Below are 16,954 nucleotides of genomic sequence, written 5' to 3' on the forward strand. Positions count from 1 at the left end.
TCTCCTAAACGTGCGCCGTTTAGGAGCTATTTCACTTGTAGTGTGCTGTGAAGAAATGGACCACCGTGCCGTTTCTTCCCCCAGCGTGTGCCGTGACTGACGGCTCCCGCACGCATGCGTGGGAGTGATGTCACATGACTCCGGCCAGTCACAGAACCGGAGTCCATGGCCCGGAAGGAAGAGGGGTGAAGATGGATGCGGACTGCACAGGGGACAGCACAGGCTTGGTTTGCAGGTAAGTGTCACATAATGGGCTAGTATGCGCTGCATACTAGCCCATTATTCTTTTACTTTGCAGGCCTTTTGGGGAGCAAAAGAGGAAGTAAAACCCATCGGGGTTTACTTCCTCTTTAAGGTGTCAGCATACCAAGATATTTTGGACAATTTCATGCTCCCAACTTTGTGGGAACAGTTTGGGGATGGCCCCTTCCTGTTCCAACATGACTGTGTACCAGTGCACAAAGCAAGGTCCATAAAGACAAGGATGAGTGAGTTTGGGGTGGAGGAACTTGACTGGCCTGCACTCAAATCCATTTTGTAATAATTAGCCCTTCTGTTAGTCTCTGATAGCAAAATACTATGATTCAGCAGTGATTTTTTTTTAATAGTACAATATCACATACCAGAAACTGGTGTTGCAAAAGTATTTTTTAGGAATACCTGAGATCCCTGGATTTCTACTCCGACGAGGGAGCCCAAACAGTTTACCAGTGGTCAGTGTGACTTCTAATACTTACTGCCTACATGTCTGAAATAGAACCCAGCCCAGGCCAAGACTGATCTGTCTCCCAGTCCCATAAAAGTCTATTGGGCTATATATACTGTGAGTGTGCACACACAGGACGTGGACCTAGCATTAAGTGGCAGTGCTGATGATCACCTCTAACCTTTGGTGGTCCCCACACATACCAGCTCCCGACACAGGAAGTTTCATAGTAACTTATTTGCAACTCTCTTAATTAGATCATGTGACATATAGAAGCCAGAAATAAGTTCTTAGTGACAGTAGACGTCCTGTGCTGGGAGCTGATTGCTAGTATTTGGAAGGACAGCTGCAGATCAGAGGAGATCAGAAGCACTGTCACTTAATGCCAGATTCACTCTGGAGGTTGTGTAGAGTTTTTAGGATAAGCCAAAATGGTACCAATAGCTGGTGCATGTCACTGATGGTGTCACTACTATGCATGACTGGTAGCACTGATGTTTAACTATAGACCAGAACCTTCCCCAAGAGCCATACCCAGTGGGAAGCACCTCCAGAGTGGTCCATACAGCAGATGAGTCTGTGTTGTAATGGGACATGGTCTAATCTCTGACATTGTCACCACCCCCCTACTGCCTGGCTTCTGTTGCGGCTTACACAGGCACTCTTATCTTGGACATGGCAGCTCTCACCACCAACATTCCCTTGTTCAACATTCTGCCCTCTGCTGCTGGCCAGGAGGAATGCTTCTGGAGTTAAAGCTGACACTTCCTTGCATAGGTACCACTCATCACCATGCCTTCATCAACCCCCTCAACACCACTGCATACTCTCATTCTCATCACAATGCTTGAAACCTCCTCACTACTTCCCCTGCCCTCTCACTACAGCATCTGACCCCCACCTCCTTTTCCTGCACCACACCTCCACACTAACCCCCATTTCACCACAGCGCCCTGACCCCCATTCCCCCTCTTACCACCCTTTCCACATGATCCCAATTTCCCACTTCACTCACCACTGCACCAACACTCAGCTCTACACTTGCTCCCATTGCAGCAATGCACACCTCACACCATCATTGTACCAATGCAAATCCCTGTGCTTCCTGCCATTGCGGTAATTTTTCTATATTCAGCCTGTTCCATGATCAGACACACAGTTGTTATTATTATTAAAAGGAGAAAATAGAATGTTCAGCTGAATCTACCAAAGTTCATTTAACTTTATGTACCGTATATACTCAAGTATAGGTCGATCCGAGTATAAGTCGAGGCCCCTAATTTACCACAAAAAACTGGGAAAAACTTATTGCCCCGAGTATAAGACGAGGGTGAGAAATGCAGCAGCTACTGTAAGTGGAAAAAGAGGGTCAACAATGCCCATCTGCAGCTGTATACCTCCCTGTGTCCTGTGCATGTGTCCTGTGTCCTGTACATGTGCATGTGTCCTGTGTCCTGTACATGTGCATGTGTCCTGTGCATGTGTCCTGTACATGGGTATGAGCAGGAGGCGCGGCTTTTGAAAGCTGGAATAGCCTCCGAACGGTATTATCACATGCCGGCCGCCGTCTGCCTGCATGACACACTGATCATGCGGACAGACGGCGGTGACTCGAGTATAAGTCGAGGGGGGCACTTTCAGCCCAAAAAAAAGGGCTGAAAAATTTGACTTATACTCGAGTATATACGCTACAAACATTTGTACACTGAGGCCAACAAAGGCTTTGGACATGGCCCCAACATTTCATTTTACCTGTGTACTTACACTCATGATATTAACTTTGTCCAGCAGTGCAATAATCAAACTGTACAGGTTCCCCAAGTACAATACAAGGACCCTTTAAAGAGAAAAAAAAGCCCAGAGGTCACACAGGTTACAGTCCTTCTCCACAGACCGGTGGTTGCTGCTGTCTGTATTATAAATACCTACCTTGCCAGCTGGAAGCGTAATGTTGTTCTAGGATGATACATTTCCAAGGCTGCTACCAGCTCAAATGCCGAAGGAGCAATCATAGTGATTAGGCTAACCACTACGCTTACCTATAAATAAACACACAACATTTGTATATTATTATTATTATTATATATTTTACATTTCTCCCTAAAATATTTTCCATCACCTACTTCGTTCTCTAGACCAGCCTTTTTCAACTAGGGTTCCAAGGCACCTTGGGGTGCCTTCTGGGTTCTTCAGGGGTGCTTTAGCAAAATGTCTACAAATTGCCCAAAAATTGTGTACAAGCCAAGAAGTGGATCAATGTTGCTTTTTTGTTACACAAAGCCAAAGGTTTTCACTGTGCAACATTACAACCTTGGGCACTAGGCCGGTCAGCCGATAGTATCCTAACAACCGTTGACGTCATTGGTTGACAAGGAGGACATCGGTACCTGCACAGCATGCCTTTTTTTTACCCCCCCCCCCTCTCTGTCAGCACTGAGGTCACGTTAGCTGTGTGAGGGAGAAAAAATGAGGATGAAATGCTGGAATATTAGTCAGTACCAGTGTGCAAAAGTGTATTTGCTTCAAAAGAGAAAATCACCTCTAATGTTGGGTGTCCTATGTGTGTGGATGCTGCTGCACTATGTAAAACTATTAGTGCCGTTTTTTTACATTTTAGAAGGGGGTGCCTCAAGATCGTTCATAATTTTAAAGGGTCCCCTTACTGGAAAAAGTTTGAGAAACACTGCCCTAGAGGAAGGTGGTGACTAGAAGAAGGGACAGATGAAATGTGTTCACAGTATTTGGTGGAGTTGATTGACTAAAGGAGTAGAGGCTGTTCACTTTGCTAAGGGGAATTTTCACTTATCTTAGTAAATAGGGAAAAGCTTTGTTCACTTTGTATACCCTATTATGTACAAAGCAATTTACAAAAAAAACCCAAAAAACTGATTTTGGCTCATACATGACTGGACAATCTGTTATTCTCTGAACCATGCAGAACTCAACTACAGAATTCTTTTTTCAGTTTTGGATAAAGTGGGAAAGAGTTACATTTTTTCCAGGTTATTATTTTTGTCTGCGACCCTATGTAGGGAGATTTCCCCACACTTCCTATCTCTGTGATGCCCCTACATGTAATGGGGATCAGTTCTCACAAAACAGAAAGGCTCAGACTGATATAATCACATTGCTAGAAATCTTAAAGCCTTCTCCCTTTAATAAAAAATGTGTCCGGACAGTAGCTTAGGGGGAAACACTCCAAAAGAGAATCTAAATTACCAATAAAAGTCTGTTAGAGGTTCTCACTCTTCTTCGTGTTATATCTAACCATAAAACAATTCTGGAACTGAGCTTCAATTTTCAGATGACTAGATTTAAAATGTAAATTCACCTTTTCAGAAATAAAATGAAACTCTCCCATCCCTCCAGCCACACTGTACTCACATGCCAGCGTTACCCAAATAAAAAGTCTCTGATCAGTTCAAGAAGCCCTACAGAAATAAGGGGGAGAAGAGCTGGGATTTAATATCCCCAGACCACTACACCAGGTGCATAGGCAGTGACAGCTCATCACCCACAGGGGCAAGTACAGCAGGGACCAGGGGGTGGGGAGGGTGTAGGGTGTTAGCTCACCTTTTCATTTTTTCTGAAAAGGTGAACTAACTCTTTAAGGGTAAAACATTAAAATGCTTTAGCTGCTTCTCATATCTGTCCTCTATTCTCAGGGTGGATTTTTTTCAAAGCAGTAGAAGCTATTTGCTTAGCAAACTTAATATGCACTTTGCATGCAAATGATTATCTACTAAATAACTAAGGTAAAGCAGTGTTCACCTAAACCAACCAATTTTTGTTTGTTTTTTAAATTTCCTTCACATGTGACTTGGTGTTCAAAGTAAATATAAGGTGATAATGTGGTGCTTACTCAATAGAGGATAAATAACATAAAGTGCAAATGCACCAAGAAGGTAATTAAATCAGTACACTTAAATGGATAATAAAAAACACGTGCAAAGGTTGCTAACACACCACAAAACTGCACGAGAAGGCAATATAAATGCTTAAAGGGGTTGTAAAGGTTCAGTTTTTTTTTTTTTTTTTTTAAAACAAACATGTCATACTTACCTCCACTGCGCAGTTGGTTATGCACAGAGTGGCCCCGATCCACGGCGCTCCTGGCTCCTCCTCTTCTCGAGTGTCCCGTCGGAGAAGCGCTCTCCTATGGGACACCCATGTGGGCGCGCCCCGTGTCCTGCTGCTGCATCTGTTGACACAGACAACAGGATTCGCCTTCTCCCGGCACCCACGTCATTGGATTTGATTGACAGCAAGGGGTAGCCAATGCCTGCACTGCTATCAATCTATTCAATCACGACACGAGACAGTGGCTGGAGCTAGTGTGCTCATTCCCATTGAGGAAATTACGGGGCTCAGGTAAGTATAAGGGGGCTCAGGGGCGCTGCTGCAGTAAAGAAGGTTTTTCACCTTAATGCATAGAATGCATTAAGGTGAAGAACACTGAGGGTTTAAAACCCCTTTAAGATTAAATAAGGTGATTAGTGCAAAAAATAGTAAATCCCAAAAATAAAATGAATAAAGTGCGCATTGACTATTTTTTGGACTGATCACGTTATTTATCTTAAGCATTTATATTGCCTTCTCATACAGTTTTGTGGTTTGTTTGCAACCTTTGCACATGTTTTTCATTATCCATTTATGTGTACTAATTTAATTACCTTATTGGTGCATTTGCACTTTATGTTGTTTATCCTCTATTGAATAAGTGCTACATTATCACCTTATATTTACTCTTTACTGTGTGGGAACACTTTCAATGTTGGCAGCCACTCATTGGTTTTCTATTTTCTATTGGTTGCGCATTAGTGTTTTTATTTTTTCCTTGGTGTTCAAAGTGATCACAGCCTTACTTTATTAATAGGGATGAGTATGGGCTCTGAGATTGGTCTGAACCCATGTTCCACCAAACCTGGAAAGCAGCTGTCACTTCCAGGCCAATGAGCTGTGAGTCGGGAATTACCCACAACTACAAATACACATAGGGGCGGGGATGCTTGTGACAACATTCACCTAATGTGGCCACATGGCCATATTGGCTTAATGTCATTATTAAAATATGGCCATGTGGCCAAATTAGGTTAATGATGTCACAAGCTTCCCCATCATGAGCAAGTCACAAGCATCCCCATCCCTTTGTGTACCTGCAGTTGACCGTCTTCTGACAGGCATTTGACGTGCTTCAAGCAGGTTCTGCATTCCTATTAACTTGTATGAGATGCAAAATTGATTTAAAGTGAATATAAGCATGTCAACACCGGCCCTCACTCTAGTAGACTAGAATGTAGTTTGGAATAGGGAGAAGTATGATCCTTGCCTGTTCCTCCTGTATTATCTATCTATCTGTATTTTCTTTCACCTTCTCTCTCTTGAGGCACATGGGCACATTTGATTCCCGTACCAATAAAAAAGTTTACCATAAAAGCATTTAAGAAAAAAAAACGTGTTTACCTCATTTTTTTCCCAAAGGGTTAGTTCTGCTTTTTCGCGTTCGAGCCTCTGTGATCTGTCCACCACAAAATAAATAAGATAAATGCTTCCTGCCAGCGAGAGCAAAACTAAAATGTTTGCTAGAATTCTCAGACTTATTGTAACTGCCCTGGAAAAGAGACACCAATGTCAGATATAACCAGGAGGAGATTATATTACAGAATTTTGTTTTGCTCTTGGAGTTTCTTATTACAAATTTACACACCGATCTTCAGTGTACCAACAATTTATAAAAAATCACAGATGGACTCAATGCAGCTCATGGCTACAATTCTAAGCAATTATGTTTTTTTTAAATTATGAACATTGGGAATTACTATGCACTTTTGAAGCTATTTTTTCACAAATTTTTCTGTACAGATCTAGTAAACCAAATGTAGACTACTGACATGTGAAGAAGATGTTGAGAAACATTACTGATATGTGAATTACTTTATATTTTCACAGTACACATTGTAAATTATTATTATAGCTCTTACTAATAAATATGTTTTATATATCCGTTGTATTTTACTTGCTTACTGTTCCAAATTTTTATGATGTATACAGATTTATAGATTCTCTCCCCAGTATATATCTGAACATCATAGAAGAGCATTTACAGCTGTTGTCCAGGTAATTTATTTGCTTTTTAAAAAAACGAAAGCAAGTGCCCCAACTTCAACTGGGTCCTTTTGCTGTTTATTTATTAAGAAATGCAGGCTGCTAACCATTGTAGAGGCAGGGTTTCCTGTTGAGGAGACAGGCACCCATGCTAGCTAGCTATTTACATGGTGATCAGTCTTCTCCACACCTCCTCTTTAGTCTTGCAGGACATGTATATGTGATGAAACCCTGCAGATGTCTGTCATGCAGATCCACAAAGATGTGTCATAAGATTAATGACTTATTATTAAAAGAAAAGTTCAGGAATTAAAAAAAGAAACAATTATACTCACCTAGACAGCTGCAGCACCGATCACAGTTGCAGCAGTCCCCTGTAGGCTCTACACCGAGAACTTAGTAATCAAAAAACGCTGATCGCTCAGTTCTCTGTATTCATTCTGCAGTCACCGACTCCCTGCTCTGCCCCTCCAGCACTCATTGGGGTACAGGGCTGTAGAGAAGGCAAGAGCAGTTGGCTCAGTCTCTCAGCGGCTCTCTGAGAGGGTAAGCCAGCTGGTCCAGGCATCTAGGTGGATCCTGTCTGCAAAGATGGTATCTTTCCAGAGCCTGGACCAGCTGAGTAACATCAGCTGACAGTGGGCTTAAAGTGGTTGTAAACCCACTTTTTGGACTTCTACCTATAGGTAAGCCTAGAATAAGGCTTACCTATAGGTAGTGGAAATATCTCCTAAACGTGCGCCGTTTAGGAGATATTTCACTTGTAGTCTACCATCAGGGACATCGCTGGATTCTTTTGCAGATAAGTGGCACATAATGGGCTAGTATGCGATGCATACTAGCCCATTATGGTTTTCATTTGCAGGCTTTGCAGCGAGCAAAAGAGGAAATAAAACCCATCAGGGGTTTACTTCGTCTTTAAGCCTGCTGTCTGCTGAAAACGGGTTACAGGAGTACAGAACGAAGTGCACTCCTGTGATCCCCAGGAATTGTAGGGCCAAAATAGGTGTTACCATACTTCTATTTTAACAAGTATAATGATACAGTATGTAATAGAAAGTTCTACTATACCAAGCAAATTTATGAAATGGCATTAGTTTGTTCATGTAATAAGTAAAAATAAATAAAAAGAAAATAAAGAAATACAATTAGAATTTTTTTTTTAAGGTAGCATCAACTTACATTGTTAATATTGGTATGAGTTGAGCTTGAGGTGGGAGAAATAAAAGTTTGCCCATTCTTATATTATATTGGGTCATAGAAATGACCTTGTGCCAACTGTAAGGGTAATTTCTGGCTTTCAAGCACTAGCAGTAAAGGGGATCACTTTTTAGATTGCTGCTATTCTGTCTACCTTAAGTGTCGGTTCACACTAGACGCGGCACGACTTGCAGGTCGTCTCACCGAGGCGACCTGCACACGACTGCCGGGGCGACTTGCAAGACGACTTCTGTATAGAAGTCTATGCAAGTCGCCCCCAAAGTAGTACAGGAACCTTTCTTCTAAGTCGGAGCGACTTGCGTCGCTCCGATTAGAACGGTTCCATTGTACAGAACGGGAGGCGACTTGTCAGGCGCCTAGGTCGCCTGACAAGTCGCCCCCGTGTGAACCGAGCCTAAGAAAGGGTAGACATTTGGGCTTTTAATAAATATTTACAACACATTCACGAAGACAAAGTGCAATAACTTAATAGAATGAGTATCTCTCCCATATTCTTTCTTTGGATGCATTAGTAGTTATGAAATAAATCAAATTTTTAACTTGATCTAATTTTTTCCAACAAGAAAATCTAGGTTGGATAGTTACAGATAATAATCTCTAGCACCTGCCTCTGCTAATTACACAGCTTACCACCGCTGGCTGTACAAAATCTGACTGGAGTTGTATAAGTAGGAAGAATTAAAGAGGAGCTTCAGCCAGGTTCCAAAAAATTTTTAAATCAACAGCTACAAAAAAGTGAAGCTGCTGACTTTCAGTAAACAGACACTCACCTATCCAGAGAGCCAGTACTGTCCTCACTCAGGCCGATTCTTCACTGGTCTTTGGGTCCCCCCCTCCCCGGCATGTTAAATCGGAGTTCCACCCAAAAGTGGAACTTCCGCTCGTTGTACTCCTCCCCCCCTCCCGTGCCACATTTGGCACCTTTCGGGGGGACAGGATACCTGTCTAATACAGGTATCCTATTCCCACTTCCGGGAGCCTCAGCCGCGGGTATTGACGTCACTGCCCGGGCTCCCTCCTCCTCCCTCCTCCTTCTCCGGCCGCCAGGCCAGTAGGAGAGAGGAGCAGAGCCTCGCGAATGCGCAGTAGGGTTCTTGGTTCCCTTACTCGCAATGGAGGCGGCATGCACCAGATAGCTGATGGAAACATCAGCTGCAGTGCCGACATCGCTGGACTCCAGGACAGGTAAATGTCTGATTATTAAAAGTCAGCAGATGCAGTATGTGCAGCTTCTGGCTTTTAATTTTTGCAGCGGTGGGCGGACCTCCACTTTAACTGTGGGAAGCCAACCTGTGCCCTGTGAATGCCCCCACAGCCTCCTCTGGGACCTGTGACGTGTCCCAGAAGCTTTTGGGCAGGAAGGGGGGGGGGGCGAACCTCCAGTCATATCACCTAGGCGATCCGAGCAGAAGTGGGAGCGGGTACCTGCCAAAACTAGGTTCTCGCACCCCCCCCAAAAGTTTCAATTATGGTAGAGGAGGGAGAAGGAGGAGGAGAAAGAGTGGAACTTCCCCTTACACTCTAGGTTCAAACATGCTGAATGTACCTTTAAATAATACACTGACACAATGCAGGTTGATTATCTCTTTCTGATTTTACTCATTCAAAGGGAGAGTCGTGTAAAAGGGTATTAGTCAGCTAAGTCCTGGGTAAACAGCCAAAACTCAATTGAAAAGGTCCCCTGAGGCAAAGAAATAACAACTTGGAATCACAGATATAAAATAGAAATACACATAGCAGCAGACAATAAATGAATGAATATCTAACCAAAACTACTACTTGCTGTATATACTATCACTGCTAAACAGGGGACCCCAGGATGACCTATTATACCTTTTTTTCTATTGAGAGACTGGGTATTCTAGATCTAGATCTAGTGTGTCCCGTTAAATAGCAATAGGATAACAGTGTGCAGGATGCAAGGCCTTGCAATGATCCTCACTGGCAAGTTGGATCTCATAGAACAAGAATCCTGAGTGTGGCACAGTGAAGTGTAATCAAAGCAAGAAGTTGTGCCTGGCTAGTTGTAATCCTTAGGATAATTTATTTTATTTATTTCAGGTACTTATATAGCGCTGTCACTTTACACAGCGCTTTACATACAGGCATACCCCACTTTTAAGTACACAATGGGGTTTATTTACTAAAGCTGGAAAGTGCAAAATCAGGCTTCCTTCTCAATAGAAACCAATGAGCTTCTAACCCCAGATTGTCCAATTAAGCTTTGGTAATAAAACCTGGAAGCTCATTGGTTTCTATGCAGAAGTGAGCCTGATTTTGCTCTTTCCAGCTTTAGTAAATAAAAATCATTGTGTACTTAAAAGTGGGGTATGCCTGTAATTCCAGATGTAAGGTGTCTGTATACAGTGTTCTGTGATATAGGATAAGGCAATTCAAGATGTGAGGTGCCTATATACAGTGTTCTGTGAACTAAGATCAAGCAGAGATTGTATTGATGGCAGGATGACCTCTCACTAAACTGAAGAACAGCATAGAAACCTCCTGAAGAGCATCAATGCATCCTTCTGCAGAACGAGCGGAGATGCCGGACCGGCTGCTGGGACCGTGAGCTGGCTGGTTTCAGCGACGATGCAGTGATGCCCCCTGTGTAGCAAGCAGCATTGGACTCGCCTGGGTTGATGCTGGGATCGCCATTTTGCCACGTGGTAGGCCGCAGTCCTCTCGCACAGCACTGCAGGGGTGTTTACTTGATGGAACCCGGTAAACAAGAGGCTTGGGCCTAATCGGCTGACCCTTTTAAAGCCTCTCCCTGAGTTCTTTCTCTGGAGCAGATGGCATGCTGAGATGTGTAGTCCAGGGATAGTTCTGCAGATCTCTGCAGATGTCTGTTCAGGAGACCTCAGTCCCCACACTGCTCTCTGCTGGGCTCAGGAAGATGAAACAAGTATTTTTAAGCCCAGCACTAGAAGACCACAGAGACGGTCTAAGAAAGGAGAGGGGAGTCTGCAGTGCCAGATAACTGTAGTCCGCTGTCGGCTACACAAGGAACCAAGGAGATTGACACTCCTGGAAATGTCAGTTTCTTAGTGGACATCTGTTGAAGATTCCTCTTGAACAGAGTAGTGGCTGGCTGGTATCGCAGACAGCAGAATAGGTAATTATTTACTCTCTACTTTCGTGATTTTACCTGTTTTAAAATTGTATCTTACTGATAGGGTTGCTTTACATACAATTTTTGCAGTTTGTGACCTTAATTTAAAAACTGTAACTCTAAATATAAGGTTTTATGGCTTTTCTTCTCAACTTCTTCACCTCCGATATCCTGAAACGTACAGTATGTTGTTGTCTGATGACCAATCCAGTACCACACCTTAATCATCTCTATACAACCTGGTCTACAATGTTTGCTCAAGTCCTTTCTCCCTCCCTCTATCCTTAAGGGTATGTTACAGACAAAACTGTTACATTTTTTATCAACATCCAGCTTGTTTTGTTGGCTAAGTGGGTACCCCTCTGTTGTTACTTCAATGATATGTACAATAAAATTATATTTTCCTCTAAAAACTATAACTTTTATGCCCTGTACACACGGTCGGACTTTGTTCGGACATTCCGACAACAAAATCCTAGGATTTTTTCCGACGGATGTTGGCTCAAACTTGTCTTGCATACACACGGTCACACAAAGTTGTCGGAAAATCCGATCATTCTGAACGCGGTGACGTAAAACACGTACGTCTGGACTATAAACGGGGCAGTGGCCATTAGCTTTCATCTCTTTATTTATTCTGAGAATGCGTGGTACTTTGTCTGTCGGATTTGTGTACACACGATCGGAATTTCCGACAACAGATTTTGTTGTCGGAAAATTTTATAGCCTGCTCTCAAACTTTGTGTGTCGGAAAATCCGATGGAAAATGTGTGATGGAGCCCACACACGGTCAGAAACAAGGTCCTATCACACATTTTCCGTTGGAAAATCCGAGCGTTTGTACGGGGCAATACAGTTAAAAAGTTTTGACTTTCTGGATAAAGGTCCAAGGCTGATCTAAGCATTCCCCACTCTATCCAAAAACTAAGAAAACAATACTTTTGGTTCTAGTTCAATTTTAAGTGGTGCAGTTGTCTAGTATTTTATAATTGTCTACAACTTCGAGACAGCTGCCAAAAATGTTCTTTCATATCAAGACCTGATACATCCTATAGTGTCCCATGCAGTTTAATGTTTGACAGCTGTAAAACTGAGTTAATTCGATTTTCAAAGTGCAGAGATTACCAAGTCTATATCTTCATGTTCCAAAATCTGAACACTTCGCAAGACCATACATATGTTGGTGGAATGAAAAAGTAAAACTTAGATACCTGTAGATTTACAAATGTACTTAAATTAGTCTAAGGGGAAAAACATATAAAACCATAAAATTATTATACAGAGAGCTCTCGGGAATCCTATTTTATAGAAGCAATAAAAAAGCAGGCATGCATAGAATGAAACTGAAAAGGAATCTTACGTACAAATTATTGCTTTTTCTTTTCTCCTGTTCTTCTAAAATGGCTTCCTTTATTAAAGACAAAAATTAAAAGGAAATTAGGGAAATCACTTTACAATAGCTCTGGTCTGCAGACCAACACAGTAATAACAGCCAGTGTTATTATGTGCCAACTTAGGCCCCTGGATGAGCATCTGCTGTTTCCATAAAGCTACAGTATTATAGAACAGCTGCCTATCATGTACTGAAGTGGGAGCCAACACTCAGAAAGGATTCCCTGGACAGCTATGCCTTTTACTGCTTTTCCTGTGACTATGGAAGGGTAGAACTGGCAATGCGATTTGCGTTCATAAAAAAGGAATGGGTGCAAATTGCACTGCAAAGAATTGCACGAGATTTGAACAGGAATGCAGTGCGATTTCACAGAGTGAAATATTTCAAGCATTTCTTTAATTTTGATGATTATGGCTTATAGCTATTGAAAACTCAAAATTCAGTATATCAGAAATTTAGAATATCACATAAGACCAGTAAAAAAAAAAAAAGGATTGTTTGTACCGAAATGTTGGTTTACTGAAACGTATGTCTATGTACAGTATAGTATGCACTCAATACATGGTTGGGGCTCTTTTTTCATGAATTACTGAATCAATGCAGCATGGCGTGGAGGCGATCAGCCTGTCGCACTGCTGAGGTGTTATGGAAGCTCAGGCAGCTCGTCTGCATTGTTGGGTCTGGTGTCTCTCATCTTCCTTTTGACAATACCCCACAGATTCTCTATGGGGTTTAGGTCAGGTGAGTTTGCTGGCCAATCAAGCAAAGTATTACCATGATCATTAAACCAGGTATTGGTACTTTTGGCAGTGTGGGCAGGTGTCAAGTATTGCTGGAAAATGAAATCAGCATCTTGTTAAAGCTGGTCAGCAGAGGGAAGCATGAAGTGCTCTAGAATTTCCTGGTAGAGGGCTGTGCTGACTTTGAACTTGATAAAACACAGGACCAACACCAGCTGATGACACGGCTCCCCAAATCATCACTGACTGTGGAAACTTCACACTGGACCTCATGCGACTTGGATTCTGTGCCCCTCCACTCTTCCTCCAGACTCTGGGATTTCCATATGAAATGAAAATTTTACTTTCATCCAAAAAGAGGAATTTGGAACACTGAGCAACAGTCCAGTCTTTTTTCTCTTTAACCCAGATAAGATGCTTCTGACGTTGTCTCTGGTTCAGGAGTGGCTTGGCACAAGGAATGCGACAGTTGTAGCCCATGTCCTGGATATGTCTGTGTGTGGTGACTCGTGAATCTCCCCCAATTCTTGAATGGCCATTTCCATTAATATGCTTGGATACAGCACTCTGCGAGCAGCCAGCTTCTTTAGCAATGACCTTTTGTGACTTACCCTCCTTGTGGAGGGTGTCAGTGACTGTCTTCTGGGCAACTGTCAAGTCAGCAGTCTTTCCCATGATTGTGTAACCTACTGAACCAAACTGAAAGACAATGTAAAGGCTCAGGAAACCTTTACAGGTGTTTTGAGTTGATTAGCTGATTAGAGTGTGAAACCATGAGTCTACAATATTGAACTTTTTCACAATTTTCTAATTTTCTGAGATACAGAATTTGGGGGTTTTCACTAGATGTAAGCCATAATCATCAAAATTTAAAGAAAGAAATGCTTGAAATAAATCACTCTGTGAGTAATGAATCTGTATAATATATGAGTATTACTTTTTTAATTGAATTACTGAAATAAATTAACTTTTTGATGGTATTCTAATTTTTTGAGATGCACCTGTATATAGCATATACAATTGCAACACAAGTCATATTGTAATTGAATGTTATTAAAAAGTATCTTTCCTTTTCAATCTGCAGCACTAAGTTACTGTAAAATGTAATGCAATATGGCAACCTGGAGGCGTTCTGTAAATAAATGGTGCACAGAATGCACCCCAGAAATGTAATTTCCTGCCAGTGTGGTTAGCTTATTGTTTTTCCCAAGCATCCTCTGCAACAAAAATACAATTTTTGGTGAGATACCCCCAAATGTAAATCACATCTAAAGTTATGCAGACCAGTGTTGCCAACCTCCCGAAGCATTTTTTACTGACAAAACATGGAAAAGGTACAGACAGAGCACATTATTTACTGACAACCTAAAAAAATTACAGAACTTCTACTAAAACAATTAATATTTAAACAGTATAAACACAATATGAAAACACTGACAATACCCATAACAAGTAATGTGCCTGATTTACACCTAAAAAGTCAACACAGAATGACAAATAATCAGCCCCTGATATTTAGACAGTTGTAAGATTCACAGATTTTTTACAAACTGTCCATAAATTTACTGACAGTTGGCAACCTTGGTGCAGACCCTGCAACTTTCCTTATTGGAACTCTGCAAATGCAGCAGCTGATTGACAATGATAAAATAAGTCCCATTCCCATTTTGCGCATGGACACAGAAAAACAGCTATTTCTTCAGAATAGCAAAAGGTAGGAATCTGCAACAAAGTTTGTTAAAATACTTGCAATGTACATAGATAACCAGAGGGGAATGTTTTTTTTTTTTCTCAACAAAATTGGAGTTAATCTTTAAGTGGAACTTTTTTTTGGTTAATTTTCCTATATGAAGCTAATTTATTTTTCGCTCCTATTTATAGGATGTTGGTCAGTCTTACTATTAAATAAGAACTTGAAATATAGCACATGACTGCCGTGAGTCCATTTTAAGACTATGGGGGTTATTTACTGAAGGCAAATCCACTTTGCACTACAAGTGCAAAGTGCACTTGAAATTGCACTGAAAGTGAACCTGGAAGTGCAGTCACTGTAGATCCGAGGGGGACATGCAAGGAAAATAAAAAACATAATTTTAGCTTGCAAATTATTGAATAATAAAATCAGCAGAGCTTCCCCTCATTTCAGATCTACCCCTCAGATTTACAGCGAGTGCACTTCCAAGGGCACTTTCAGTGCAATTTCAAATGCACTTTGCACTTGTAGTTTGCACTTGTAGTGCAAAGTGGATTTGCCTTTCATAAATAACTCCCTATGTTTTAATGTTACATGATAATAAATAAAAGTGGAATAAAAGTAATAATTACGCATCGGAGGAATGGATAAACCATGCATGTTAACTAGTCAGTGCTATTATTATTGTAAATGCTAGAAAATTAATAAGGTACTGAGAAAGTAACTGTCTTATGCCAACAAAGTACTTACTCTAATGCTGTTAACTATGGCAGCAGTTTTACTTTCGGCAGCTTCTGAATTCCCAATGAGATAATCCCATGCACAGAAGATTCTCCAACAAAAGGTATAGTTCTCATCCGATGCACTCGCCAAGCTCAGCCTAGAGTTCTTTGCCATTCTTGTAAAGATGATCCATTTTTTTGTTTTTTTTGGACAATGTAGTTAGATTTATTGTAAAAAGAAAAATGGAAAAGATAAATCACCATGTGCAAAGAGCAAGACCAAGTTGTATCTTCCCACATATTTATATGTAAGGGCAGCATATTTCCACTTATCACTACCAAGATATTATCTTTGGAACTAAAACGATGAACATGATTCCTCCTCTTGGCCCCCTCACCCTTCCTAATGTGTACAAAAAAAGTAAAAAAGCAAGATTCGGACAAGAACAGAGAAGCTCCAAAACGATAATGCTGCTAGACCTCTGCCTGGTGAAAGGGGAAAGGATGGCACTTTCTAGTCAGAGTTTTTTTGTTTTTTTGTTGGACATGTTAGGAAGATGGGGTTGGGGTGGGAGCAGTGGAGAAATTGTGTTCATGATTTCAGGTCCTATTTAAGTTTTTTTTTGTCTTCCCTCATAAATGACTTCTGCAGTTGGTGTTATGTGCTTATATTTGTACCCCATATTGTAGAATACAGGCTTAGTGGGATTCATGAAACAGGAGGGTAGCACCCTCCTAGGTAGGCGCTAGAGTAGTTAGAATAGTTTTTGGCCCCTCTGCTTAACAGTGGAGCAGCTAGGTACATTTATTTGGGCTGTCTGCTTAACAGGAGTCGTGATCGTTTAGGTTCTGCTTGCTCAGTGTGCTCTGATGCTGTTCATGCTGTCTGAAACTTCCCTGTATACAAGCAACCTAGGAAGGTTCTGGATTGTAGATGGAAACCATTCAGATGAGCAGCATTATTATAGATTCAGTCCCAGTCAATTGGAAAAGGATGTGCCCCTAGGCATGCTGGGTGCCTGTAATTAAATTCAGGAAGCACCTAAACTCCCAGTCTTTCCTGGAGAGGATTACACCAGTGAGGGAAGAGCCACACTGCCTCCCCTGGCACTTTCTGCCATGTAGCCTCAGGTGGATGACCTGAAGGCCCGAAGTCTGTGTGGCTGACCCTGGTCCTACCATAGCTGACAGAGAGAGTCTATAGAGCAGCTGGTCTAGTATAACCCCAGATAGCAAGGATAACTTGCCACAAATTTGTGGCA

General features: G+C 41.7%; 1 protein-coding gene across 1 annotated transcript in view; it reads right to left on the minus strand.

The window, feature by feature from the left end:
- Positions 1–16,954, minus strand: part of TMC3 (transmembrane channel like 3) — a 98,302-nt gene that overhangs the window by 36,349 nt on the left and 44,999 nt on the right. Inside the window, exons 8-12 of the mRNA XM_073618571.1 lie at positions 15,721–15,868; positions 12,509–12,552; positions 6,170–6,317; positions 2,636–2,745; positions 2,471–2,543 (exon numbers count right to left, since the gene is read on the minus strand). Of these exons, the coding sequence (XP_073474672.1) occupies positions 2,471–2,543; positions 2,636–2,745; positions 6,170–6,317; positions 12,509–12,552; positions 15,721–15,868 (523 nt within the window). The remainder of the gene's footprint in view (positions 1–2,470; positions 2,544–2,635; positions 2,746–6,169; positions 6,318–12,508; positions 12,553–15,720; positions 15,869–16,954) is intronic.

This window comes from Aquarana catesbeiana, linkage group LG03 (assembly GCF_042186555.1).
Source record: "Aquarana catesbeiana isolate 2022-GZ linkage group LG03, ASM4218655v1, whole genome shotgun sequence".
NCBI lineage: Eukaryota > Metazoa > Chordata > Amphibia > Anura > Ranidae > Aquarana > Aquarana catesbeiana.